General features: G+C 39.4%; 1 protein-coding gene across 1 annotated transcript in view; it reads left to right on the top strand.

Annotated features, from left to right (window-relative positions):
- LOC124168398 (discoidin domain-containing receptor 2-like) overlaps nt 1–27,684 on the top strand; it is a 543,546-nt gene that overhangs the window by 195,593 nt on the left and 320,269 nt on the right. Inside the window, exons 2-3 of the mRNA XM_046546941.1 lie at nt 8,864–8,966; nt 10,446–10,677. Coding sequence (XP_046402897.1) covers nt 8,864–8,966; nt 10,446–10,677 — 335 coding nt within the window. The remainder of the gene's footprint in view (nt 1–8,863; nt 8,967–10,445; nt 10,678–27,684) is intronic.

Below are 27,684 nucleotides of genomic sequence, written 5' to 3'. Positions count from 1 at the left end.
GACTGCCCGATCCCTGCTTGAATGCTTCGTGGAGGACATTTCAAGCGTAGCACTCCTTCCGTCAGATGGGACGTTAAGCCGTGGCGCCTTGGCACCTTTCGGCACCTTAAGAGCAGGTTAGTGCCTATTAGTGCCGCCAGGTTTCCCTCAACCTTTCCTTTCCTACCCTCCCTTCACGGCGCAAATGACCTCAGATGTCGGTCGCCTCCTCCAAATACAATACCGTATCATCTTTACAGTAGCAAAGCATCGACGACTACATTAACAGAGAAGTCAGGAATGGAAGTGCGTGGTGCTACCGAAAAATGACAGAGATGATTGATTCACCAACCAAGTAATGATGAAGTCCTAGGAAGAGAAAATTGGTGTCTTTTTTTAAAACTCCTGAGAAGAAAAAAAAGAGGATACTTGATATCTCATATCATGAAGCATAATGACCTCATGAGGTCAAATGGTAAAGGACAAGCAAACTGAATGAAGGGGAAAGAAAGGTATAGAAAGAATTACATTGGAAAAGTCAATGAAGGTACAAAGGAGGAAAAATGCGTTTTTATGAAAAGATGATTTATTTTCTTAAATCATCTTCAGGGCTATGTTAGAAAAAGTGTGAAACAATATAAAATACAGAGAATAAGACGATACACAATATTTATACATAAAGAAGGAGCAATTGGTTTTTTTATAATAAAATATAATTTAAAGAAATATGTATATATAAACATATATATATAAGAACAGAATGGAATATACAAAAATTTTTGACATACCTCTAAACTTTGAACATATTTATTGATGTTCAAAGTTTAGAGGTATGTTGATTGATTTGTTTCTAAGGTATTACCACAACCTAGGTTACCATTAACTTTGATGTATTAAATAAAAATAAATTTTGCTAAGGTTATCGATGTCTGTTTTTTTATTACAACAATTTTTTGTTTTTGAAATATAAAACATTTCCTTGAAAAAAAGGAAATTTCCTTTGTGATTAGTTGTTTATTGGTAATAGGTTTTCAAGGAAATGGTTTATATTTCAAAAACAAAAAATTGTTGTAATAAAAAAACAGACATCGATAACCTCAGCAAAATTTATTTTTATTTAATACATCAAAATTAATGGTAACCTAGGTTGTGGTAATACCTTAGAAACAAAACATTAATAAATATGTTCAAAGTTTAGAGGTATGTAAAAATTTTTTGTATATTCCATTCTGTTCTTATATATATGTTTATATATACATATTTCTTTAAATTATATTGTATTATTAAAAAAAACAATTGTTCCTTCTTTATGTATAAATATTGTGTATCGTCTTATTCTCTGTATTTTATATTGTTTCGCACTTTTTCTAACATAGCCCTGAAGATGATTTAAGAAAATAAATCGAAACGTTGGCTGCTAACTTTTGTATGAATGACCTATACTCCAGGAAATACCATATTATATATTTCATTAATAAGAGCAATTTTCTGTCATTTAGATCGCATATATTTATTGCATGAAAGTAATTTGCATTATAATAGTATACATTTACAATGGAAATACAGCTATTGATTATATATTTAACTTCCACCCAGTAGATACCACTAAAATATGAATAAACCCGAACCACATGATGGAGTTCAATTACTTATACCTCCACTGGATTTCGTGCATCATGCTACTTTAGTAGCTCACAGTAAAAACATTCGAAAAGCTGTTTGTATTTAAATCATTCTGAAAATCCACATTCAAAGGTTCGAAGACCTAATTGAATTTTATAGGCTAATGTTTATCGGTAGATTCGACCGTTAATACTCCCAACGACACGATAGTGATACCACCAGCCAATTTTATGGCGCACTAAAAGGGATATTCCACAAAAACCCTTATCTACACGGGATCGTCTAACCCCTGTGCGATATTTTTGGCTCGATTAGACCAATAAATAACAGAAATATAACTATTTTGACCACGGAGCAGTTTTGGACAAAATTTTGTAGATTCGACACGAAATCAAGTCATTATTGTAACCTAAAGAGTACAAAAGTAAATAGTTGACAACATGCATAATATTTAAATTATTGAAAAAGTAAGCATAGCAAACTAGCAGGCATAATATTGTTTTTTATTAGCATTATCTATCAAATCGTAACACAAATATTCTTCATTATAGACCTTCAGAAAATTAAATAGCTGATAGAGCTACTTTTAGTAGTTACAATTGCTGATTTTTGTGTAAAGGTACCAAATTTTTTTAAAGGGAATACACGCGACAAATGCAATCTTGTATAATAATAATAATAATAATAATAATCGTCTTTTTTTGCAAGTGACTTTAAGACTAGTTAGTCCTCTCCTACCATTTACTTGTTTGACAATCGCATGCATACATGCCCTGGATGGTGGTAAATCCACCCAGGTGGGATTCGAACACCCGACGTCTAGGTTGACAGTCGGGGACGTTACGCCGGCACCACCTTGACCGGTAATGCAATTTGTATTGTTATTGAGTACGCATTGCAATCCCAAAAATATTTATCCTGAATCATTTTCACATTTATGTTAGATAATTTTTATACAGATATTTTTGATGCTATGAACCTCGGAGTGAATTGGCCAAGCCAAACAACCAGGCGTTTCCCACACTTTACAAATAAATCATCTTTATTTGTCGTAACAAGCAAAGCCGTAATTAAATCCACAAAAAAGGCCTTCGCATGCGCTCCACCAATTTTTATTTTAATTTTTTTCATTTTTCATAATCTGGATTAGCTATTGAATCGCACGTGGAGGAATATCCCAGGGGCAAGAAAAATAATCAACATATACGCAGTGAATTCCAACGCATGAAAATTGACAAATTAACTAACTTAAATTTCCGAATTTTAATAATTTTCGGCCTATTTTCCACTAAATAACGGCAATAAACATCCGATCATTTTAGGCCCAAAATAATTAGTTTTACCCCGTTATGTGTTTAAAAGACAATTTTTGTTAGGTCTCAATCTCATGATACGCAAGAAATGTTAAAAAATATTTAAAGAATGAACCCGAACTTTCCAGCCGCGCATCAGACAGATTTCACCGCTATTTTAAAGTACTTCGATTAAATTTCCATTACATTACAACACTTATTGTAACTTATTTTGTATATTTACTCAAGTATAGCTTAAATTTATTCACTGCAATATAAAGAGGCTTCATGCATTCTGTAAGAATGCGTTTACACGGTGACTTTCTCTGTAAATTCCATTTGCCTTAATCGTTTTCAAAATGTATATTATTATTATAATTTATTAATATCATCCGATATATTTTAATTTTTGGCTTAGAAAAATGTCCTACAAATAGCACAAAGAGTACGAATTTATTCAGGAAATAACTCCTTCAGGGCAATATCCCGGGAATTCAACGGATAAATAACCAAAGCCAAACTCTAAAATCCACGGCTGACTCAATTGACTTTACTATCCGGTCAGATATCTGCCAGATTAGACAACCCACGGAGAGGCACAGATATATCGGTCATTCGAAAAGGATACGCTTTTTGAAGCAGAAATGTAAAGCTTGTTTAAAAAAGAAAAAATAAATCCCATCCCTTCCCATCGACTTATCCATCACCGCAACCTCTGTTCCTTTTTCACTAATAATGTCGTCAAACCCTCTCCCTCTCCGCTTTCTCTGCCTCTTCGTGAAGCAAGCGTCCGGCCCTTAATTTCCGACGACCACCCCGCGGGACGGAGAGAAAGAAAAATGAAATAGGATACTGTGTCCATCGCCCGCTTTTTTTTACGGTCGCGATGATTTCATTTCGGCGTTAGATTGTTTTCGCCCTGTCATTCCTTCCTCTTCCTCCCCTCCCTGCCTCCCTTTACCTCTCCAAAGCGCTTCCTTTCCGTTTTATCTCCATATACACACATATCGCCGTCGCTTTTCGAGGGTATGTCCCTCCCCCCCCACCCCCTTATGCCCCGAGGCAATGAAATACTGTGTCGGTCTCTGGCGGCTACTTTATGCAACAGGGCCCCTTTTCGTCGTCCCATCTCTCCGTCCAATGAATCTTTCGCCATTTCTGCCTGCAATGGTCCCCCATACCTCCGCACGCGCCGCAAACCGTATCCCCTTCCGAATACGCACCCTTTCCCCCCCCATCCGTCCCACAGACCGGAATGACATCGATCTTCCACTCCGTAGCACACATTTCACGCTTCATTTGACAATCGTGCCGAACCGGAAGGGGAAAAAAGCCACATCGGTACAAAACGGCCAGAAAACGCCAGCGCGCGTGGGTACCGACATTTTATAACGAATATTTTCCACGACCGCAGTAATAACGAAAAAAATTATATATTCGTATAACGCCCTGGATAAATGGATAAACGCAGTCCGGCAACAGCGCTCAATGGACCGGTTGGATGATCAGTAAATGATATTTGGGAAAGAGAGAGAGGGAAAATAGGTCAGTTTGAAACCATTGCGCGTTTTATGCTAGAAACGTGGCTTATTTCATAGAGCCTCATCGCCAAGTGGTCATTGTGCCCTGGAAGGAATTTTTTTCCAGACATGAATGCTTAGTGATATATTCATTGAAGATAGAGTACACCTTTTCCTAAGCAAGATTCAGGAAGCAGTAAGACAATTGCAATGATGTATGCCTTCTAAAATAAAAAGGCATTGGAAATATATGTATGCAACAAATGATACAAGGTAGCTTACACAAGTCAAGTACAAGTTATCTCACATCAGTATTGAAATACTCCTTAAATAGTTCAAGTTATCATTGCTTCTAATGTGCGAAAAAAAATTTCGTTAAGTGAATCTTATTTGATCGAAAATCTGATCTTCAACAGTCATCAATCCTCGCATTGGTTTGACGCACCTCACGAGTTCAGCCAACTAAACTATAAATTGCCACAGCCCACCAAGCGTAAAATAATTTAATATGTAGAAAATAAAACAGTCCGTGTATTTACCTCATATTTTGAAAATTTTCCAATACAGTTATAATTAATAAATAAACTTTCGCGACCGCAGGAAATATGTTGAAGTCTTCACTGACGACTCGTCAAATAAAATACGGCAGGGCCACTCAAGGAACAAAATGAGGACATTTCTATTTGTACTTTTTTAGCGTTAGCGTTTTCGTCCCTAATTAAATGCAAATAATTATGATTTTCGGAGAAAGCATGAAGACTTTGTGCGATAAAATAACCTGAATGATAACACCAACTCATTTCCACTCAAGAGAAGGTAAATACTTGAGCAGCGTCGCAATTTCGTACTGAGCCACTGCACGCTCCCCACCACTTTGCTGAACCCCTGAATATTTCATACACTTTCCCCTTTCTCTTCCTCTAAAACTCGGCTTCGGCGCGCCATCTATTAGTAAAACGGGAATCAATCACTAATTGAGAGAAGAAGGGTAAGGAGAAGTGAACGGGAGATCGGAATTACGGCAATTGCAGAGGGCGCGTGCAAAGTTTCGATCACTTAATTACCCCGGGGGCGTATATCCGCACGCGGAAACTATAAAAGCGATGCCGAAAAATTAAAACAAGAACCATAGGCACCCTTGCAGGAGGCTATACGAAAGCAGAAGAGATTGGAATAAAAAAGAACGAGTGGCTTTATGCGGCGGCTTCGATTGTTTCCATCGAGTGTTTGGCTATGGAGAGAGAATTAAAGCGTGGAAGCGAATCGACCCGTTTGACGGGAACGGACCTTTGACAGCAGGTGCCAGAGGAGAGAATGCGCTTCGAGTGCGATAAGTGATAAGAGTGGGTGGACGAGAATGGACGCGGGGCTCTCTCTCTCCCATCCGGACGTTTTATCTGCTTGCCTGCCCACTCTCTCCCCCTGAAGCTCTCCAGTAGATGAGATAAGCGATAAAGGAAGAGAACGGGTTCCTTTAGGCTTACGCGTGTTCCCATTGTCATGCTAATCGATCGCGTGGATGCAAACCACACGCATAATCCAGCTACTAAGACTAGGTCTCCGCAAGCACGAACCTACATTCTTCCACCTACTAACCCACCTACTAACCCACCAACCCTTACTAAACAAGGAAGTTGTGGCAGAAGGACAAGAGAATGCTACAAAAGGTGACGACAAAGAAGATGACAAAAGGCTTAGTACAATATTTTTTCCAAAGTACCTACGCGCCAAAGGATAACAGCACTCATACCGATATACGTTTAATAATTTACGAATGATGATGCACTTCTAATATCAACATTAAGAGGGTTTTATTGATCTGTATTGATAATTTAAGATGAGCGAGAACCGGAAACATCTGCACGTTCATATCTACTGGATGTCGGTGAATAAACTGCTGGCAAAACCTGTGACCATGATCACATTTGCTACAGAAAAATATCACTTGTTATAATACATTAGGTTACAGAAATCTATGCTGTTATTAACTTTCAATCGATATCGTCATGCATGAAGTAAAACAAATGAAGTGACCTAAAATAAATTCTGCTTGATAATAGGTAACACAAAATGAATTCAACTCGAATAAATCCTACTGATGCCACACGCATTAAATATATATACGCCTAATCACAATTTAGCACCAAATGTATATTTATTAAAAAAAAACAGGATTAAATACATGTAAAATGCCATTGTTTTAAATAATTCATGCATTAAGAGTTCAGTATAAGGTTATCAAAATATGAAGATAGTCATCAAGACATATTTTTGGAATTGCTACCAATGTATCTAAAAATACATTTTGGAATCACGGCGTAAACGATGACTTTCGTGACAAGAAGAATAAGAATATGAGCACGAATAAGTTGGTCAGCAAGGCAAATGAAGAAAAATGTAACTACTATTATGAACATAAAGACCAATACATATGTTTACAATCAATGAAGACCATTTCCATAAGGTTAACTCACGTTTAAATCCTTGTAATGTCGCTAAAGTTCCTGGGCTTAGAGGTAAAATACTTATTAATCATATTTTATTGGCACCATATGCTTCTGTTTACATCAATATTTATGATTTTGAAATCCAATTTCTTGATTTCGCAGATCTTTTGAAACAAGTACCTACTAAATATTGAACCAGATCTATTCCATAAAAAACCATTTCATAAGAGAAAACTATTTTTAGAATTAGATAAAATACAGAAATGAATCATATTTTTTACTTAGTAATTTGATATAGAATAAAAAATAAGCAAGCAATACAAGAATTTGAGATTCAGACACTCCTTTAAAGTGCTACTTCATAAAACATTTCCCCAACAATTTCGTTCCTCGAGATTTACTTGAATGTAACTTGTTTCATGATACCAACTCAATAACCTTCTGTAACGACAACTTCTCCATAGCGGTGAAAAAACTAACTCCCTCGAAAATATTCATGGAGAAACTCGACTGCTGAAATATTTTGGATGGAAAAAAGCTGATAAGGAAAACGTTTTCGCAAGTAGTAGAGGTAGGTGTCCAAACAGACTTCATAAAAAATAGAAGATAGCGGAAAATAATATTCCCGCTCATGTTGCAGCGATAAAGCCAACATTTTTGCGCTGCGGAGTCAAAAATCACACGATCGAAGTTTACGGGAAATGATTTCGCTACGTCCACATTCCTCGCCCCCCGTCGATCCGGCCTCCGTTCGCCATACGGCCACCCGGGCAGCGGGCGTCAGCAGTTTTCTGATTGACGGCATTAAAATTTTCATTGGAAGGATTTTGAGAGGAGTATAAAAGCGAGAGAAAATAAAGACGGAGAAAGGGGTTGGCCATCTGTTTCATGCGGATGCACGTCATCCAAATGATTGCCGCAGTCCGATGTCCACTGAAGCGTCAAGGAGGGGCAGCCATGCGACCAAAATGTCTATTTTGGAGGCACCAATTTTAAAGCCTATCCTATTTACGCGTATGAAAGCATTAATTTTTGATGAAGTCGCATACTTGAATCGCTATAAAATGTATAAAACCGTGGTTAACAATTAATGGCAGCTCTCATCTGGCTGAAATTGATTATTGATGACTAGAAAAACTCTTTTGGAGCATTTATCAACGGCATAATATATTATGACGGTCATTATTTATACCGGTAAACTAGACTCTAAAAAAAATCGAGTTTTGATTTCGGATAATCCACGGATTCATTTCAGTGCGGTCATAAATCGGTAATGGTAGTCATTAAAAAAAAAGATTCTTTGATGGGGACTCCATGAAAGGATCTGGTGATGGCAGCGGATAGCTAAAACTTTATGCACTAAAGTGGAAATTGAAAAAACTTTTGCGATTTCACAAGCTCGAAAAGAGGTATTATCACAGACAAAAATTAGTACTGTGGACCACTCTCACCAGAATCGTACCACACGTAGGAAATCAGGTAACTCATGTAGCAAAGCGTGTTAATGATTAATAGATTTTTCAAGGCTACCTGCATTTCTCACTGTGCACTGGTAATGAATGGAAAACCTCTGCTCCGTCTAATAAAATGTATAAAATTAAGACACTTCTTTAAATTGAATAAAATTATTCATGTCATGATAAACTGTAATCAATAGGCCTCAATTGCATTGGTTATTCCCATATGGCATAGATTTATGCCCATAAAAAACTTCTAATACCCCAAGTAGTTAATGTTATTATATAAATCCTGAGTAAATTATTACGCCTATCACCGTTAACTTGTGATAGGTACGAGACTTGTAATTCAAATGCAACTTGCATTGCCATAGTAACTCATTTCGGTTATGGCCAGTGTAGAACATTCTGAACAAAGGATCGTCTTAAGCTATCATTAAACATTTTAAATTACTGTACGGAATACCTAAGATGTATATTAAGATATTGCAACCGACACGAGACCACATATCCATTTCTTATGGCCTTCTATTATTTGCTTTCAGGTGACTGTGATGAGCCACTTGGTATGGAATCCGGGGGTATTCCAGACTCAGCAATAACGGCCAGTTCATCCTACGTCCCTAATGTTGGACCACATAACGGCAGGTAAGAGTGAAACAAAGCCACTGACACATTTTTATTTCAAAATTTGCATCAAATACTATAAAATTATGCCATATTTTCAGATAATTTGCACTGTAGCCATCTCGATTTTCCCGATATTCAAATAATAATAATTATAATCAAAATCTGGCAAATAAATTATTTTCTGATGGTAAGGTTCATAATTAACAGGGATATTGCTTTCATTAATAGAATAGCTTCTTTCATGCAACTCCTGCATTAATAAGTCCAAACTCTCCAGTTCGTTACTCCTCCGTCCAACTCATTTACTAGATACAGAGCTTCCGATGCCAAAAATCTCATTACTCATGGATACATAATCCAATGATAATGGCTTTCTCTCCGCAGCCAACCTCCATTCAATTCTTATACACTTGAGGGTTGCAATTATAATGCTGTAATGATCGACCCACTCGTCCCAATAGGTCGCAACAGTCGCTATTTAAACATTTAAACATAACCACCGAATTATTTTAAACTCAGAATATTTCCAATTACTTATAATTATTAAGCAATGAAAATTCCATACTCACCCGCTGCATTTTCTTACACTCTTGCAAAGAGCGCACCTCTTAGTACTGACTGATTCGAAACTATATGACGCATCAAATAAATGCATGGGAGTTAATTGTAATTGTCGGGTGCATTGTGGGCCATTATTTGAAAATCCAACATTTTCTTATTTTTCTTCAATGCCTAATGAAGGGCAAGCACAGAACTGTTTCTTCCATTCCCTGAGGCTAAAACTTGTAATAATGGCGTACGGATTCCATTACTCGTGGCCATTTTTGTTCACTTTATGCTCGAGGGGTAGAAAGGACTAATTAATCTGAGTAGCGAGAGCTTGAATTTCCAAAAATGTATTGGAAGCAAAATGAATCTCGGGGCAAAAAATGAAGTTTCCCCCCCCTCGGCAGTTTAAATTCTCATTTCAAACGAATCGCCAGTTCCACGGTGACAAAGAAGGAGGGGACCCAAACTTTTTCCCGTTTTACCATAAAATAATGCATGAAAAAGAAGCATTTTTAGTACCAAAAAAATCGGCGATGTCCCACTTGAATCAGGCTAATTAGGTCATTAGTAGTCCCTTTCAAATCAACCCACCATATTTATTTTGCCAGCGATTCTATGAATTCATACTTTGAGAGAGAGAGAGGTAGAGGGGAGAAAATGGAGTGGTTTGAATTAGCACTGAACTATATATATGTACGCTGTTCTCGGATTATCGTTTGTTCAACAAACTTATTCTCATAATTTCACGCTCTCCTGACTCCATGAAAATTTTCTGAGAGGCGGCGCCAGCGATTGTCATTATTAACCAGTCAATCCCGCACCCATGGACGTCATTACGACTGAATTAATCATGCGCGGAGTCCATTATAGCTAACCGCTGCGCTTTTGCTCACGCTTCTCTCTTTCTGAGCCAACAATTGATATATATTTTTATATCTGTGTTTGCAGGCTGCGCGTGGAGCGGAACGGGGGCGCCTGGTGTCCGCGGCAGCAGGTGGAGCGCGGGGTGCGAGAGTATCTCGAGATTGACCTGGGCGAGACGAGGGTGGTCACCGGAGTGCAGACGCAGGGCCGGTTCGACCGGGGACGAGGGCAGGAGTACGCGGAAGAGTACACGATCGAATATTGGCGCCCAGGGCTTCCGGACTGGAAGCAATACAGTCGCTGGGACGGAAAGCAGGTGAGTGGCCAACTGAGGTGACTTAATTAATTGGAAAACTCGTCCCCCCCCCTCTCTTCCTCTCCGCGTCCCACGCCTCTACTATGCGATGGTAATATACCACACTCTCCCACTAAGTGATTGGATGGAGACATTAAAAACAAAGGAGTAGTTCGATTGAATAGGTTTCATGGAAATATCCTTTGAAAATTATGGCATTAAGGTATCAATATAAGCTCCTACCATCCAACTAGTCATTATTGGATGAACATCCCGGAAAATTTCCTGGATGAGGGTACTCTTTTAGATTAACATTAAGTGTCTCGAGCAACAGAAGGCGGGTGAAAAGTAAGGTTAGAATCCCAAATCAAATTATCCGAAATGGTGAATTCATTCAAGAAGGCAATGCGTTCTTTGATTCTCTGCTCTTACAGTAAAATTGATAGCCTTTTACTAAGTAACTCTCTATTCAATGATACGTATCAAAAAGTTTACATAATGAGTAATTTCATGATCAGGTGAACTGAATGTCCTCGATTGGGATTTTATAATATCTAATCCAATTAGCGGTTACTCTTACTGCCGCTTTAGTATGACCCTTCATCCATTATTTGTGTCTTAACATAATATTCAGACCATATACAGAAAATTATTAAAGAAAGCACATGTAAAACATATTTACTTACGACATAATATCTTCATAATGAAGTCATTTGACAGCCAACGCATCGCTATTATAAGGAGAACAGATTTTTTCCAACGATAACGGTAACATATGTTTTAGCCAGTGATTTTCAATTCTTACGCAGGTAACTTATCCATTAAATGCAATAAAAAGCACAAAAGCAGGTTGCCCGATGGTCATGAAAGGGATTTTAGTTTATGTAACGAATTAGTTTATATAAGTAAGGAATAATTAAATTTCCGATTTCGTGAAGATCACAAATAAAATGAGTTGAAAAAATATTTTAAGTTGGATTAGGAAAATAATTACAACGCAAAAGAGTAAAAATAAATTTTAGTGAACTCAAACAAATTTCATGGGTTATTTTATACAACTACCTTCATACTGCACCAAGGTTTCGAGGAAATTACTTCCGCGCTGATATCTTAGCGGGAACAACTATTACCGTAATATGTAAAAATACACCACTTTCAAGACGGAATTCAAATACGTTTATTCAAAATTATCTTTGAAAAGTGCCAAACGAGAATGACTTCAGAATTGGAAAAAGAAGGAAAGTGATCAATTTCACCGTTTTTAAGCTCACAGAGGCAGACACTGACGTGACAGGAAAAAATCCGTTCCCCGTTGACGACAGGGATGCAATGGCTACCGGTCACCCTGTCCAGTTAGCGATAAAAGGCAAATTATTTGGGCACTTAAGAAAAATGCTGGCACCAAAACACAGACTATCTTGCCTGAGTTGATCAATAATAGCCTAATTTTTTCGGGTAAACGCTTCTTGTTGGAAGAAGAAATTTTGTTTCCCACATGACAAGCGGATGCAAATATCCAAGGGTTGAGACTCACGAAAAACTAAAGGTGTCAGCAATTTCCTTCTCTCCTTGTAATTTTTTATCATACCGTGGAATTCTTTTTAATGGCCGCACTTACCGTGTCATTCTCCGCTTCGATCGCTCGGAATGTCAAAAAATTCACGAGTGACATGCAAAGGAGGGAAAAAACACTCCAGGCCTTGAGGGTCTATAAATAAAGACGAGGAGGATATGAAGTGACTCAGTATGGCCTGAACGCGTGTGTCACGCGTCCATTCCTGAACGCTACTGTTTTTTCCCCTTACGAACGTGGAAAGTAACGGCGAGCATTTCCGCCTCTCCTTCCAACTCACTTATCTATCCCTTTCCACAAATGCTTGACTGGAAAACCTCCGGAAGAAGACTTAAAAAAAAAGAGGTGGTGAGCAAATGCCTTCCCATTCACCATTATGCGGGCCGTTAAGATGAAAAAATGAACAAAAAACGTAACGAGAGATCTTTTGGGAGCGTGTAATGCGTCGCTACGCAAAGACTTCTGCCCCTCTGAAATAAAAAAAGATACCTCGGCTCTTTCGGAGAGGCAGTTATCATTACGTAGCCATAGATACCCGAGAGAGACACTCTATTTCTGCTATTAGCCTCCCGAGGTAGGGACATAAATGGCTCGTTGAGGGGAGGAATGCTCACGAGAACGTTAAAGTGTGGCGAGTGGAGCAAGGAGCGGCTCAAGTGGGGAGGATGGTAAAATATTGTTCGCCCCATAACGGAGCCATTATATACACATATATATTTTTTCCTCCTACACCACCGCGCGCGATGTTTTTCTTTTATTCGGGAAGCATTTTTGTTTGCCGAATCTACATTTACGATCTTAAAAACCGTTGCGCACGATATCTTGTGAAGCCCGAGTGATAAATGAGCGAGCGAGGGGCGTAGGATGAGAGAAGCAGAAAGGGAGAGAGAAAACGAGAGAAACAGAGGGAGCAGACACCCACACCACTCGTTTACCCGAGGCACTCCCTTGCCGTTCACGACCACCGCCGAACGCCACTATTCGCCACGGTGGCAAGTCCCGACTCTCCGGCCGCCAGAAAACTAAACCCTCCCGCGGCGGTCTATTGAATACGACCTGCGTGATACGGAAGACACGCCCCCTCTTTTGATAAGCACCCTCTCGCGCCCGGCGGACGGCACTCCCGAGCGCCCTGAGGTCGCGGGGTTTGACGGGGGCCAGGGTTTTACGCTGGACGATGTTGGGATTGTGAGGCAGGACGGAGAGATTGGGAGCGGAGGAGGGATCATCTGAGTTTCGGGTGGCAGTGAAGAGAAGCGATCACGTTTATGTACTGGATAGGGGGCGTACCTAAGCAGAAGGGCACATTCCAGCAGTGTAGGTCAGTTTTTTAGACTAGTGTTTTTCTTCAAACTCAGGAAAAATAGTAAGTTCGAAGAAACATCAACGCTAAGCTCCAAAATGGCAACAAAAATAACAGAGCACTTTTATGACAAACTGACAACTCATCTGGAACTTGAAATTTGTACGACGAGAAAAATTAGGCTTTGCACTATGAAAAGGAGGGAAGAAAGTATCACATCGTTATATTGAATCAATACTTACTACATGAGTCGGTGAGGTAGCATAGCAACATACACTGCGCAGATATAATTTTCGTTAGACGCCTTAGTACTCTTTTAAATTATGGTATAACAGTAATCAAAAAACTAAGATAAGCAGGGTTAATTAAACAGCGTAAAAAGTTTTGAGAAGGCCGATTCTCCACTTTCAGGGGCAAAAATACGAATGTATAAACGTATGTAAATGTATAAACTAATATAATTGGATACAGCTGAAATTCCTTCAATGGCTACTGTCACTGAAATGAAACACTGAAAAAAGGAAAAATACTGAGCGGACGAAAAAATATACTGCGGAACTGCTTCAAGAAAGGATGTAGGTGGAGCACCCAGCGCGAGTGTGCTTTCTTCTTGGCCTGGAACTAGCCAGTCTTTGGTCTTTACTCTAGCGTGTGTGGCAAGCCTTTAATTCAATTACATCAACTGATGTTAGAGCAAGACATTATTTATTGCTCTTGCCTCCTCAAATTTTCCCGGACTTTGTTTCTGCTTCAGGTCGTAATTCATATCACCTCGTGCTTCTACGGAATTTCTTCATTCCATCTCGCAAAGGGGCCATACATCAAGCAAAATGGTAAAAATATCCATTAACCCTATAAGCTGTAAAATGATTACTCAGGGATAAAATGATATATAATCGGCTAGTCAACAAGTTTTGCACGAATTATTGCCTTTGCCTTTTATGATTAAATGCACCAGCAGCTGGTTCCTTGCACGGGTATTAATAAAAATATTTTTTTTTCCTAATTTTTTTTAAGATCGTAAAAAGGGTGCTAAAATTTTAAAATCAAACATTTATGGACGATAATTGCAAAATAAGGATATTAAATTAACACTGAATTTTTTGCTAGTTTTATAATCCTCTCAACAAAAATTGGGAATAACTTCATTTCCACTCCCTAAAGTAAAGTGAAACAGTGCCAAAAATTTGTGAATCTTCAGCTGATAAAAATAAGGACTAAAACTAGCATTTTGTAATTGAAATGATTTTTCCAACCTTGAACATAGGTATACATTGATTGGCATGAGAAAAATTGCTATTTCTTATGGTATCAAAATCTCTCGAGATGGGAATTTTGTCACAGCAATTCATGCATTTTTCACCGCCGTTCACGATGCAGGATTTGAAAAATTATTCTTCAAAGAGACTAATGTATATAATGCTACTTCCTGAATTGCCTGCCATCATCAATGAATTAGCTACAGCAGCACGATAGACTTCAATAATTAAAAATACACACAATTTATCAGTTAGTTATGATTGTACCTATTTATGTAATATGCAATTATAAAATTTGACATCGTCATTGGAACTAGAATAGTATTGATTCAGAAATGTCAAAACACGGACAAGGCATTCGTAACGTTGGTATGTCAAATCTATCTCCGAACCAATTTTGAACTCCTCTAATCTAATCTTAAATTTTTGATCACAGCCAGAAACCAATCTCAATAACGCCACGTTTTATCCCTTAAGGTAAGAGGGTGCCTCTCAACTGAAGGCATAACTCCGATATCAGCAATCATGTCATCGATAATCAGCCCAACCCACTTAGAGCTTCGGGAAACATTTTGCGTGGGATTGATGGTGCATGCATAAGCCTTTTCTCTTCAGTTATCACCCTACCCTGCTCCATTCAATGAATATCGTAAAAAATGTTTCAGAGAGCCCCCAGTCCAATCCAAAATTCCAAGTTATAATTTGCAGGTGCGTGTGAAAATTCCCCCTCTCTTCAGCAGCAGTTGCATGACAAAGCACAAAAAGCGACCCCTGTTTTCACACAAAAACTGTGACGTACAGGCCCCTTATCTGTATCATCGACCAAGCTGTTCGCCCTCCAAGAGTAAGTCCGCCAGGCTATCTCTGCTCTGATGCAAAATGAAAATCATCAACCCCCACTGATACGACGACAAACTCCTTTGGAGGCCATCTTCTTACGGGAGCACGTGCGTTACGGGAGGTTAAGGTGGGGTTCAACCACCTCCCCCGTGGTTCAGGGCTTTTTCTACCTCCAGCAACGATTCACCATACCACCTCAACCCCCCAGCCTCTGCCATCCTCGACAATGACTTCGAGAAAATGGCTCTCGCTCGACCCGGCCAAACTCAACAAACCGTTACCCCCTTCCAAAGGTTCCACTCATCTCTCATACGCGTGCTGTGCGTTATCTGCTTCCTTTCATTCTCCCGCCCAAACTATAAAGGAGGCAAAACCACCTCCCTCGTTTTGCCGTTTAAACAGCCGCCTGCCTCCCAAATGCACCCCAAGATATTTCTCCGCCCTCAACGATGCTTCATCTGCCGTCCCCGATCACTGCTATAACTAGGTTGGCAGTAAATTCTAAGTGATTACCAATGATGGAGGAGGCTTTCCTCATTTAAGGTGGGTAGTTGAGTTATCAAGCTAAGGGATATTCCAAAAATTGGAGAAAGCATGTAAGAAAAATGCCTTCTGCTAATTTTCACAGAATACAAACCCTTTTCTCAAAGCAAAAAAAAAAAATTCCTCAAGACTACAAACCCCTCCATTAGGTAATATTGCGTCACTCAGCATTTCCGGAGGAACTTTAAAATTGCGCTATACACGGAATGAATTGGAAAGTGGGTAAAAGTAATCATCATTATCATAGCCGAAATTACTCATATCCTATCCCTATTTGGATCAAATTATTATAGCATGGTCTCATCGCATATTCAGCTTATCCAACTGATTACATCCTACCACCATACCTACTTTTGAAACAACATCTTTCTAGTGATACATTTCTGATAAAAATAAAATCTTACATTGCAGGTGTTTGCTTACTTGACCCTTTAGCTCCAATCGAAACCGTTTCTTTAATAATCATAAACACTAAATCTTTGTTTTCAACTATTGAAAACTTGAAAAAAATGCCCCGAGTATTTGGTATGGCGATTAATATCTCACTAAACTCTAGTGCATCCGGGTCGAGTGTTTAAATCTCGGCGTGCGTGGAGATTTTCAAAGAAAGCTTAATCTCTATATAATTTCTTAGTGGAGGGAATTTTGGAACTCTGCCCCTAGTATTAAATGCTACGCCAAAGTTACCGAGCTTTTTTTGCTAAAAATCATGCTAAATCTTACGCCGAGTTCCTCTCTACATGTATTTCTTAAAGCCTTATAAATTTCCAAAGCTTAAGCACGATGCGTCATATCTCTTCTTTGTGCATGAATAACATACCGCCGAGCAGTAAGAAATCCTTGCTTCCATCTCCCCTAATTTCACCCCGTTAGTGTTAGCCTGAATTATTTTGTTTCCAAATGCTAGTAAAAAGATAAATTAAAACCGAGATCATAAACAAAAAATTGTAAAGTAGACATCTCCAAGGGTTACCGGAGTCTCACATCTCTTTTTCGCATTTCTTTTCGGATCACCGAGTAGCCACTCGCATAACATCCGCGAAGCGACCCGGAGGCGCGTCTCCAATTCCGTTCATTGACCTATTTTCCAATCTCCATGAAACCCTACCTCGTTCCCGCCAGAAGTTTCCCACAAAGCAGTAAAATCCTATCCGTGTGATCTCTCAGGGGAGCGTGGCCGTCGCCTGCGGATCCTGCATCACGGCAACGCTTCCGTGCACTTCGGCGCATTTTCGGGCTGCATAACCTCCACGGCGGCGCCTCTCTCGCTGCTCACGCCGATGCTCGAGAAAACTATCTGCCGTTCGCGGTGGGATGGAATAAAGGGAGTGAAGTCTCGTGCTCTCGCATCAAGGGCTGAATAACCCCTCCTCCTCCGATTCCACCCATCGCTTGCCTGCATCCATCCAGCGTCTCGTATTTCACGTGCATCTACCTCTAGTTCGGCAGCGTCAATTTTTTCGCGCGCATTCCCTTCGATTTTATCGCGGTACATCATGATTCGGGAGACCTCATCACAGAGTAATGCGATCATTACCGATAACCGCTATTCTGCGCGGTTTGGCGATCAAAACACCTTTCCGTAATATTGCTTTTTCCAGGTATGAAAGCGGAAATACGTGGGGTGACGCTAATGATGAAAAATATTACGTCACTAGAGGGTAACTAACCAATTAAGCTCTTTTTGAGTCTTGTCTGATTTGATAACCTTATATTCTGAAATTCTCAATAAGCATAATTATATAACTAATTCGAAACTCCTTTATGTATGCATTCTTCGCATATTCAAATACAATTCGATTAACTGAAGGATTTCTATGTAATCCATTGCATTAAATTGTCAATGATTTTAAGCTTTTATATTTTTAGAATATACAACAGAAAATGCATCACACAGTTAAATCATTTTACTTAAATTTGATTTTTGATATTGAGTCTTCACAAGTATCTATGAGTGTTACAATTAGAAAGAAGAATATTGAGCGGTAGTTTCATCTTGTTATAAAGCCCGCAAAGTATTTTCTTGAAAAATTGGAAAAAGTGAATCATTATTAAATGTTTAACTTACTTAGAGATTAAAAATAAAAGCGTTGACGTTGAATAGAAATAACTAACAGGGTTTACGAAAATTGAATAGCTCGCAGCGTTACGTTTTCTTTTGTTCACTGAAAAGTTTCATAGAACCCTTACCCATATAACAGTGTTTTGCACTTCACACCCGTCTTATTCTCATTTTCAACGCTCAAGCACTCTTCATTTTTCTTAACCTCCACTCGTCATTTTCTCGCCCGTCTCACACCGCCACTCGCGTCATTCCTCCTCCTTCATTTGCACTCGTACCAACGGACTTAATTTCCATCCACCCCTTGTCCGCCCTCCGTCTCCATCCACACAACCCTCTCGCAAAATTAACCCCATCCCTCCCCCTACATCTCGGCCTTCACGAACCCTTCCCTTCCCTTACGCCGCATACTTTGGGCCGTTCGTGCCGGCCCCGTCACCTCTGCTGCTGTCGCCTCCGCTGTTGTTGCTCTTTCAAGGCCCTAATTAGTGGCGGCGAGGTAAATGGCGGGACGATAAGGACGGGTACCCTGCGACACACATACACACACGTGCAAAGAAGAGGGAAGGGGTCGAGACGAAAGGAGGTTGGGCGAATCCAAAGGGAGGTGAAACGTGAAGAAGGATGGGCGGGGCGGGTGAAAGGGGAATATCCTGAGAAGAGAAAGGGTTGAAAGAAAATTGGGAGGATAATTCTAAGGGGATCGAAGACCAGGGCACAAGTAAGGGGATAGAGCGTGAAGTTTTGTTAAGGGGATACAAAGAGGCCGAGAAGTGAAAGACGGATCACTTGACTGTTAAAGGGAAGAGAGCTTGTTTCACAGCGAAATCCAGCGCGTGAGACGCGACTCAGAGATCATCGACGCACACGAGGTACACCAACGTGGTAAGTAGTAAATATCAATCTAAGGCCAAGGACCGGGAAACCGGAGGTTGTAAAGACACGCGCTAAATATGAGCTATACGAGGGCATTCACGTCATGCGCGCGAAACAGGCTTCTCAACGGCCTAGGCTCTGGTGACGGGGGAGACCACCTGATATAAGTCTACAATTTTTTCGTCCGGGAAGCAAGGAGGTGATGAGAAATTTCCGGAGGACACCACGTAAAGGCGTAGACGGGCGCGTTTATTAGGTTTTTGTCCTGTGAAACCTATTTCCCCGGACCTTCAGAAAACTTTTCAAGCAGTAAATTTTAGTGCACTTCGTGACACATTCTGAAATTGCATCTGAAATATAAACCCACTAAAAATTCTAGCGACGCGTGGAACACTTTACGACAATGTTTGCAGACCTCTAATCATTTCACGAAATTGCATTAAAACTTCTCAATAAGAAAATTTTCTAATCGCAATTTATTGATGTGAAATATTTTTTTTTTATGTGGAGAGAACTCAGAAAACACAGTATGCCTACACATTACTCTCACGGGGTTTAAGTTTGCTGATATTCCGAGAATTTTGATGGATAAAGTTTATAGAAAATGGTTTTCAACAAATAATATTTCAAATATGCTAACCTTTCATACAGGTTATCACTAATTTTTTCGGGGTTCCATAGATTATGCATGTTAAAAACTATTATAATTTCAATTATATTTTCTTCGATAAGTGAACTACAAATGCACCTAATTGGAAAACAAATGACATTGTGGCCATATTTTTGATGTTTAAGAACGACAAAAATTGTTTCCTCGAAATTACCGCTTTGAAAACATATTGATATTACGTAACCTTGCAATCAGCAAAATACTTTACCAGTATATCTTCGTACAAGAAACAACTGCCAAATACGATCATAAATTCGTCAGGAATTAATCGATCGGAATGAATAAGTAGTCATTAAACGTCACTACCAGTTAGTATCTTGGCCTCCACCATTTGAACGCCAAACCGAAAAAATTAAAACGAAGGGTAAATTGATCAAAGCTAAGTGGCATCGGAATGATTTCTGATGCCAAAAATAAACGATCAGAGCTGTCATCCTCAAATGACAAGAACTCGGTGACTTGAAATAACGTGCTCAGAATTAAGACCAGACAGTGAACGCGTGCTATTCAAATGTCAGATGTAAAAATTGTCGTCAAGCGTTAGAGAGCAATCGTGCGATACATATCCCACGTTTTATACGCACAGATCATAACAGTAACCTAGTGTGCAAGAATACATTTTCTCCTGATCTTTTTCACAGAACACTTGCCAGCCTGAATCGTTTTCCTTCATTCCAGGCGCCATAAACTTTCCGATCTTACGTTTTTTCACTCTCTCCTCGGGGCATAAAAAAACTCTTCCATTTAGTAGAATCTTAAGTACTCCTTTTCCTCGTAAAGCAAACTTAAAACTGTGAGGAATAAAGGAGAAGAAATTGATTGGAAGTGGAGTTGAGAGCGTAAAATAAAAGAGCAACGGAAGGAAGAAGGCCTGCGGAGTGGGACGGACGGTGAAGGACGAGTGGGGGAAAACAAAAGAATTTCTAAGAATTGAGGAGGTTGACGAGAATTGGGGATGACGGAAACATTTTGGGAGGCGAGAGGAAAGGGCGTTGGTAGGGAATGAGAGGGGAAGGGCTGCCACCATAAAAAAAGAAATGCAAAGGGACAGATAAAGGGAATGAGTTTGTTTGATCAAAGTCGGTCCAAAAGGGTTTATGGTAGCAAGCAGTCAAAAGTTGAATACCATCACGAGTAAAACCTTATTGTCACTAAGGATACAAGGAAGTGCACAGCGTGGAAACGTAAATCGGGTATGGCCGTGCCATTGTATTGCCAAGGAAAGGTGCTCTTTTACTGAGATGGATAAAAATACAATAATTAATATAACACTTAATCGCGAAACACTATGAAATGAAATTCGCAGCTTTCAAATGATTAAAACATTATCATGGATATCAGTCGTACCTGAGCGCAGTTGTTGTCTTATCAATTTAGCGTATCAGCTTACTATACTTGAATACTTCTTTCAAAATGCAAGCCAAAAAAATATGAAATTAAGGTTACCTATGGTCTCCAAAGAACAGCATAAATGCATTGTAACTCATTACTTTATATCATTATATTATTATTTTCGTACATTAATTTAAGATGCGGAAATGTAGTGCTATCATCGAAAAAATTCGTTCATACCAAAGTTTTGAGTTGTGCATCGCGTTGCCCCTTTCGACTGTTTCTCAAAGATAGTATAGCAGTCTTTTAAGCGACAAATTGCATTCAAGAAAAATACCACGATGGACAACACCACACTCAGCAAGAGTTTCAATCCGAAGATTATAGCATGACTCTTTTGCTTTCCACGCGTAAATAACGATAGATTGAAATATGAGCCTGATATTTCTAACTCAAAGCCAGTATTTCATAGCCTCGATTGATTACAATAACATTTGGGTAAAAAATTATACTTGAAACTATAAAACTTGAAAATTGAATCTCGATTATCTTTCACGACAAACTCGTGCAACGTTAGTTATAGTAAATTTGTTTTCTCGTGAAATACATGTAAATAAGAAAAAGTCAATATATCCAAATTCGTTTTAATCTAAACGTAATTTCCAAGATTTTTAACTTTAGAATTATCACACAGAAGGTTTGAAGAATAATTGCCCTAAAAGTAAAAACATTATTGAGCACCAAATTCTATATGAGTTTAAATGGCACGTATAGTATAGTATCACGTATTTTGTAGATTCACAATATGTGTAGGAGTCACTTCGGTAGAGCATGTTATCCCCTAAGATAATTCAAAAATAAGCTGGGAACATACAGAGCTTCAGTGTAAATGAGCCTATTATTCCTATATTGTGAATTTTCATCAATTACTGATTCATGGAATAAATGCTTTTTTATCAAAGGTAAGAAAGAAAAACAAAAGCTATTTTAACGATTATATTCAACGTTGCTAGATAATTCCACATATTGAAAGATAATTCTCGCAAATACACTTTTTTCATACAATGCTTTTCCTTAACTTAATCTCATCCCCATACAAGAAAATATGCTCACTATAAAGTTCACGGAACTCCATAGCCTATTGAAGTCTCAGTTGCCTAACAGAAGCCTGCACACTACCTTCACAGTACATTTAAGAATAGGCACATTCAACATTTGCTTTGATAAATCACTGGAAGAGGTAAGTGACAACATCCCTCACCCATTTAATCTTTCAATCCAAAAGCTGTTTGGGAATACCTATTCGGGTAAAATATTATTCATTTGCTTTAGCCACCATTTTCTTCAGTCTTCTCAAGAAAATCTCATTTCATTTAGAAGAAAATAATTAGTTAATCGTCCTTACTCGCTGCGTACATAACTAATGCAGAATATTGTCCCGATCTCTTTAACAAGTAGCTTCTTTAAGTAATCAAAACGATTTAAAATCCTAAAGGCAACAAGTATGTAGTAGTGCAACTGATTCAGGCGTTATAGAGTGACATTTTGAAATATTATAGTAAATTTTTAATATTTTTGTGGAAGTGTGCAAATGCATTTCATTTGATGAGATGCAGTAATTTTATAAACATGTACGTTAATCAAATTTTCTCTGATTTTCTGACCTTCACGCCTCAAATGTAAGCAAGCATGAACTCTTGGAACATAAACTGCATCACATGATGAAATAAAATAATAATTTAGCGTGACTGATGTTAGGTGGTACCTCGAGTACGAGAACCCCTGACGCAATAATTCTTTTTTTCTCGAACTGGAATATATAGCATTATTAAATTGCAAAAAAATATCATCATCAAAATACTATTCTCCTTGAATAAATGGCTAGAGAAAATGCAATGGCATTGAAATTGAAACATCACAACGAAAGTGGGCTTATAGATGGCTAATCATTTGCAGCCTAGAAAAGCAATGGGGAATTTCTTAGCCACAAGTGTATAGAAATATTTTCAAAAATATTTCCAGTTAAAAATTATCTTGCGATCATATTCTGGTTATTTATAAAATTACCCTTATCAAAGAAGCATTTGATTGCTCACGATCTTGTTTCTTAATCAATGAAATAAATAAACAAACCTCCACTTAGAGCATGACCGCTGGACGTTTACTCTGTGAATTGAACGTTCTGGTGCGCCTAATAATTACTGAGAATTTCATTGCATGAACGAAGTAATGTCTGTTTGAAGTTTAAATGCTCTAAGAAGCCCACGCAAGGCAACCAGAGGAAAGTCGGCCAAAGAGCAAAAATGAACGGTTTTAAACACAGCACGCGAGTCACGACAACATCAGTACATAAAAGAAACTAAAGCAACACCCTGGAAGCGGAAGTGAAATGATTGCCTTCTGGAATGAGGAATAAGATATGTCGAGCTCTGAATGCAGCATGCATACTAATTAAAAAGTAGAGTGATATTGATAGAAATTTTCAACCAGATTCTGCACCACTGAGCAACTGTCACTACATAATGGGAAAACTGAAACTACATAATTCTCAAACATTATAAATAAATTTCTCCAAGTGAAAGATATTTTAGTACTTACATGATAGTTCCAAAGGCGTTTCGAGATAATAATGCCAGAATCTTTAAAATTGTTCAAAATTACGTAACAAATACCTTCTTAGAACGAAATAAGATTATAAAGATTGTTATAAAAATTTGGCGGTCGATAAGATTTAAATTCTATATAAAAATATGAGTGTCCATAATTGTGCTACAACAGAATAAAGCCATCAATCTGTAAAATATTTTTTTACAATGCATATACTGGTTGTTTTTATAGATTGGTTAAATGGAAAAACAAATAAACGACTACCAAGAAGACAACGTATAAAAGCTATCGTCATATGGATTATTTTTCATACATGATGAAGCATAAACAGATTTCAGCAATTCTAGAGAGTAAGATGACACCTTTACAGTTTATAAAAGCCAAGCTAGCTTCTCTACCTGATTATTTCCACAAATATTTCCCAGATCAAATTTACGGAATAACAATCATATATAAAATTCTCCAAACATCTTCACCGTCTGAATATTGAAATGGGAGGGAGTGACACTTAAAGAGAGAAACGAAGAAAAATCAGGAAGCCCGCGCAGGGAAAAATTGATGACAAAGAGAACGTCAGAGGAGTGGGGTGTATAATGGAGAATGACATAAAAAGAGGCGATGAGAATGGAGGAGAGGGCGGAAGCTTTGAGAGACGATTTGAGGCCCGAAAGAAAGCGGGAGGGATTCTGTTAGTCCTTTTCAGTTGCTGTCTCAGTCAATCCCTGCCAGGGTCCGTCGAACTTAACTAATGGCCACCTCTGCGTGGGTGGATGGGAATGCAGAAAGGGATGAAGGAGGTGGAAAAAGATCTAGAAGGAGTGTGGTGAGAAATAGGGGAAGTCTAAGGAAGCAGAGGCAAAGAGGGGGTGGTCACAGCCACGGGGAGGGACACTTCCCAAGGGGTGAAAAGTGAAGGGAGGAAAAAAACACAAATACATAAAAGGAGTGCTCCGGGAGAGGGTGGTTTTTAATGGAGGGTTTGGATGCGAGAGTGACTGCGGGGGAGAGGGGGTGCATGCCCTCGGGTTTTTTCGATTGGGAGAGCCCTTTAAGAGGATGGGGACGATTGGGGACATCGGTGTGGGGTAAAATAGAAATGCTGCGTGAGGAGTGGGCATCCAACCCATAGCCCACTCCGGAGAGAGTGAGGGTCAGGGGTGGGCAGGGTCGCACGGGGTTCAGGAGAGTTAAAAAGGGACGCTTTAGACGGGGTGAGAATGTTGAGCTCTTGCACGGTTTTCCGCACAGCAATATTCTCTTTTCCCTTCCCCTGCCTCTCAACCCAACTCCTCTTCAAATCTCCCTCGCTCCCTTTCTATACCTTATTTCTCAACTCACTCTCCATCTCCAGTTTTCTTCCTTCCTTTTCTATCCGTCTGCCTTTTATTTTGCTCTTTCTTCATTTTTTTCCATCGTCAGCCTTACCTTCCTTAAGTCGGGGGAGATTCTTTTCGTAAGAAAAATAAAAGAATCCTTCCTTTTCCTTCCCGCTGCCTTCTCCTTTGTTCTGCTTCTTCTTTTCATTCCCGCAAAACCCGCACCTTTTTCCTCCCTCGCCTCTTTCCGCCATTCTCCTTCCCCGTCTGACCTTCCCTTTCTTCCACGAATCCCCCACTATTCTCCAATAATATGCACCCATAGTTTCCCCACCTTCCTCCTGAGAATTCGCATAAAAATCTGCGCTTCGGTTTGTTTTCGTTTCTCCCCACAAAAATTCCAATTGACATCTCACATTTAATGGCACTGAATGATATTTAAATCAGACAGGGCACGGGAGTGAGTGAAATTTATTAAGACGCCTTCAAATACAGACTGTGCCTATAGGCTGCCCGATCCACAAGCCTAAGAGGAGTGTAAGGAAAAGTGGATTTGGATTGGAACCTTCACTTCTCCGGCAACACGAGTATATATACCAGTAAAAAAATCCTGTTTTTAAACTTAATATAGCCAAAACGTCTATGACTACCTAGGGTATATTGTTCGTAGGCAAACTGCTCAGTTTACCAACACTACATTCTCTAGTAATTTATTTATTACTCTCCAAGAGTTTTATAATTTTGACATATATTTTCCACATAAAACCCCCAAGATGAGCTAGAGAGAGAGGTGTAATGAAAACTTTTCTCAGTGAAAGAGAAATATATATTTTGTTTTAAATTTTCGGTAACTGGTGAAAATAAAATTTCATCCTTTATGGGAGTTCTTTCCGCATCCATGGCATGTAACGTACATTAATACTTCTTGTACTAAAATGTACCAGGAATGTAGTGTACGATAAATAATTAAATGTAATTATCGTACTTCTAAATGTTAATAAACTTCATTTTTCCCTGCCCGAAATATTCGAAATTACCACAGGTGGCTAAATCGCACATAATTCACCACTAAAGAGAATGTAATTGATGATAATAGAACCATCCCTGAGAGTAAAGGTAGCATTGGAGCGTGACATTGCGTACAAAGCATTTCGGTGGGAGGTAAAGAGCCCTCATCTCCCGGCAAGACATACGCTACCCCATATTTTATTCACGCAAGACCGTAGAGGCCAAAAGTAACGACCGTTCCGCGCCGAGAAAGAATTGCTCTTTAAAATTTTCATCGAGACCGTTTACGACATTTTTGTCCCTGCACACAGTGTGCGCGCCTCCAACCACTCCGACATCCACGCTCGGCTAATAATATCGCACCCTTTAAATTACTCCCCACCCACTCTCCCTCTCTCTCTCTAAACCCCTTTCCCGGCCGAAATTTCCATTTCCCATTTTATAGTCCACTCTTTCAGACTGTCATTACCCAGTTATATTTTTCAACTCCCCTCCACTCGCCTCCCAACGGCCTCTCCTTCAACGGGATCTTCTCTCTTCCGTCAGCGCTCATTCCACGCTTCCGTAAATGCCCCACACCACTCATTCACTGCGCCTACCACCACTCCTTTGTAGAAACACCCGAAACCCTATTGCAAACACTCCCAACCATCTGAAGACAGCCGACTGCATCGACTCACGGCCACCACCGCTACCAGCACAACACACGGTCCATCACCCTAAGGGCGTTTTGCGTGACTCCGCTCAGTGCTGTAGGTTTAAGGTGCGGGGTACGAGAGATCCAAAAGTACTCGGACATAGTTATTGGTCGGCGTATATGAATTCTTGAAGCCGCTTAAGTACTCGAATACTTAAACTCGATTATAGGTTGTTCAATATCAGGGATGTATTCAAGTACAGCGACAGGTATACGTACATTATTATTTCCTTATATTCTTCGACATAATCGAGTTCCCTCACTTGCCTAATCGCCAACTCTATCTTCCACAATTCCTTTGGCCGCCCTATTCGAACTATAGTATCTAACATAGAATTTTTTATTTGTATGTAATTTGTTATCTAACAAAATTAATTGACTGTTTTATTAATCCCATGCTATCTAAGTACTTCAAAACTTGTACTGGAATACATTTGGTGCAATACTAGATTAGGGGATCCTATTCTTCTCTCTCCCTCTACGCCTTCCTATCCCTGTCCCTTTATTCCACCCCCTTCCCTTACCTTCTTAGCAAAACCCCCTCAATACCCTTACCCAACAGGATTTCCCTCAGACCCCTCCCTCAACCCCCTGCACTTCCCACCATTCACCTCGTCCCACCACGCACCCTTGAGTTCTGCTCGACCGCCTCCTCGTTAGCGCTACCTCTCTCAACAAATAACCGCCATTATCTAGCTGGAACGAGGGGAATACGTTTGGCGCTATCCCCATAACCACCCCTCCCCTTGCCTCCCTGAAACACCCCCCTACTCCTCCTCTATCCTCCTTGTTGCCACGGTCCCCTAACGCTGACTCGACTCCCCACGGAGCCATTCCATTGCATTTCCGACTCACTCACCCCCTTACTCACTTCCCACTCTGCCTTATATCCTCTTCTCCTTCCCCATATTACTCGAAATACTGACGTGCTCTATTATAATT

This window comes from Ischnura elegans, chromosome 1 (assembly GCF_921293095.1).
Source record: "Ischnura elegans chromosome 1, ioIscEleg1.1, whole genome shotgun sequence".
Classification (NCBI taxonomy): domain Eukaryota; kingdom Metazoa; phylum Arthropoda; class Insecta; order Odonata; family Coenagrionidae; genus Ischnura; species Ischnura elegans.
Note: the sequence above shows the minus strand (reverse complement) of the source record. Positions and strands in the feature narration are given on the sequence as shown.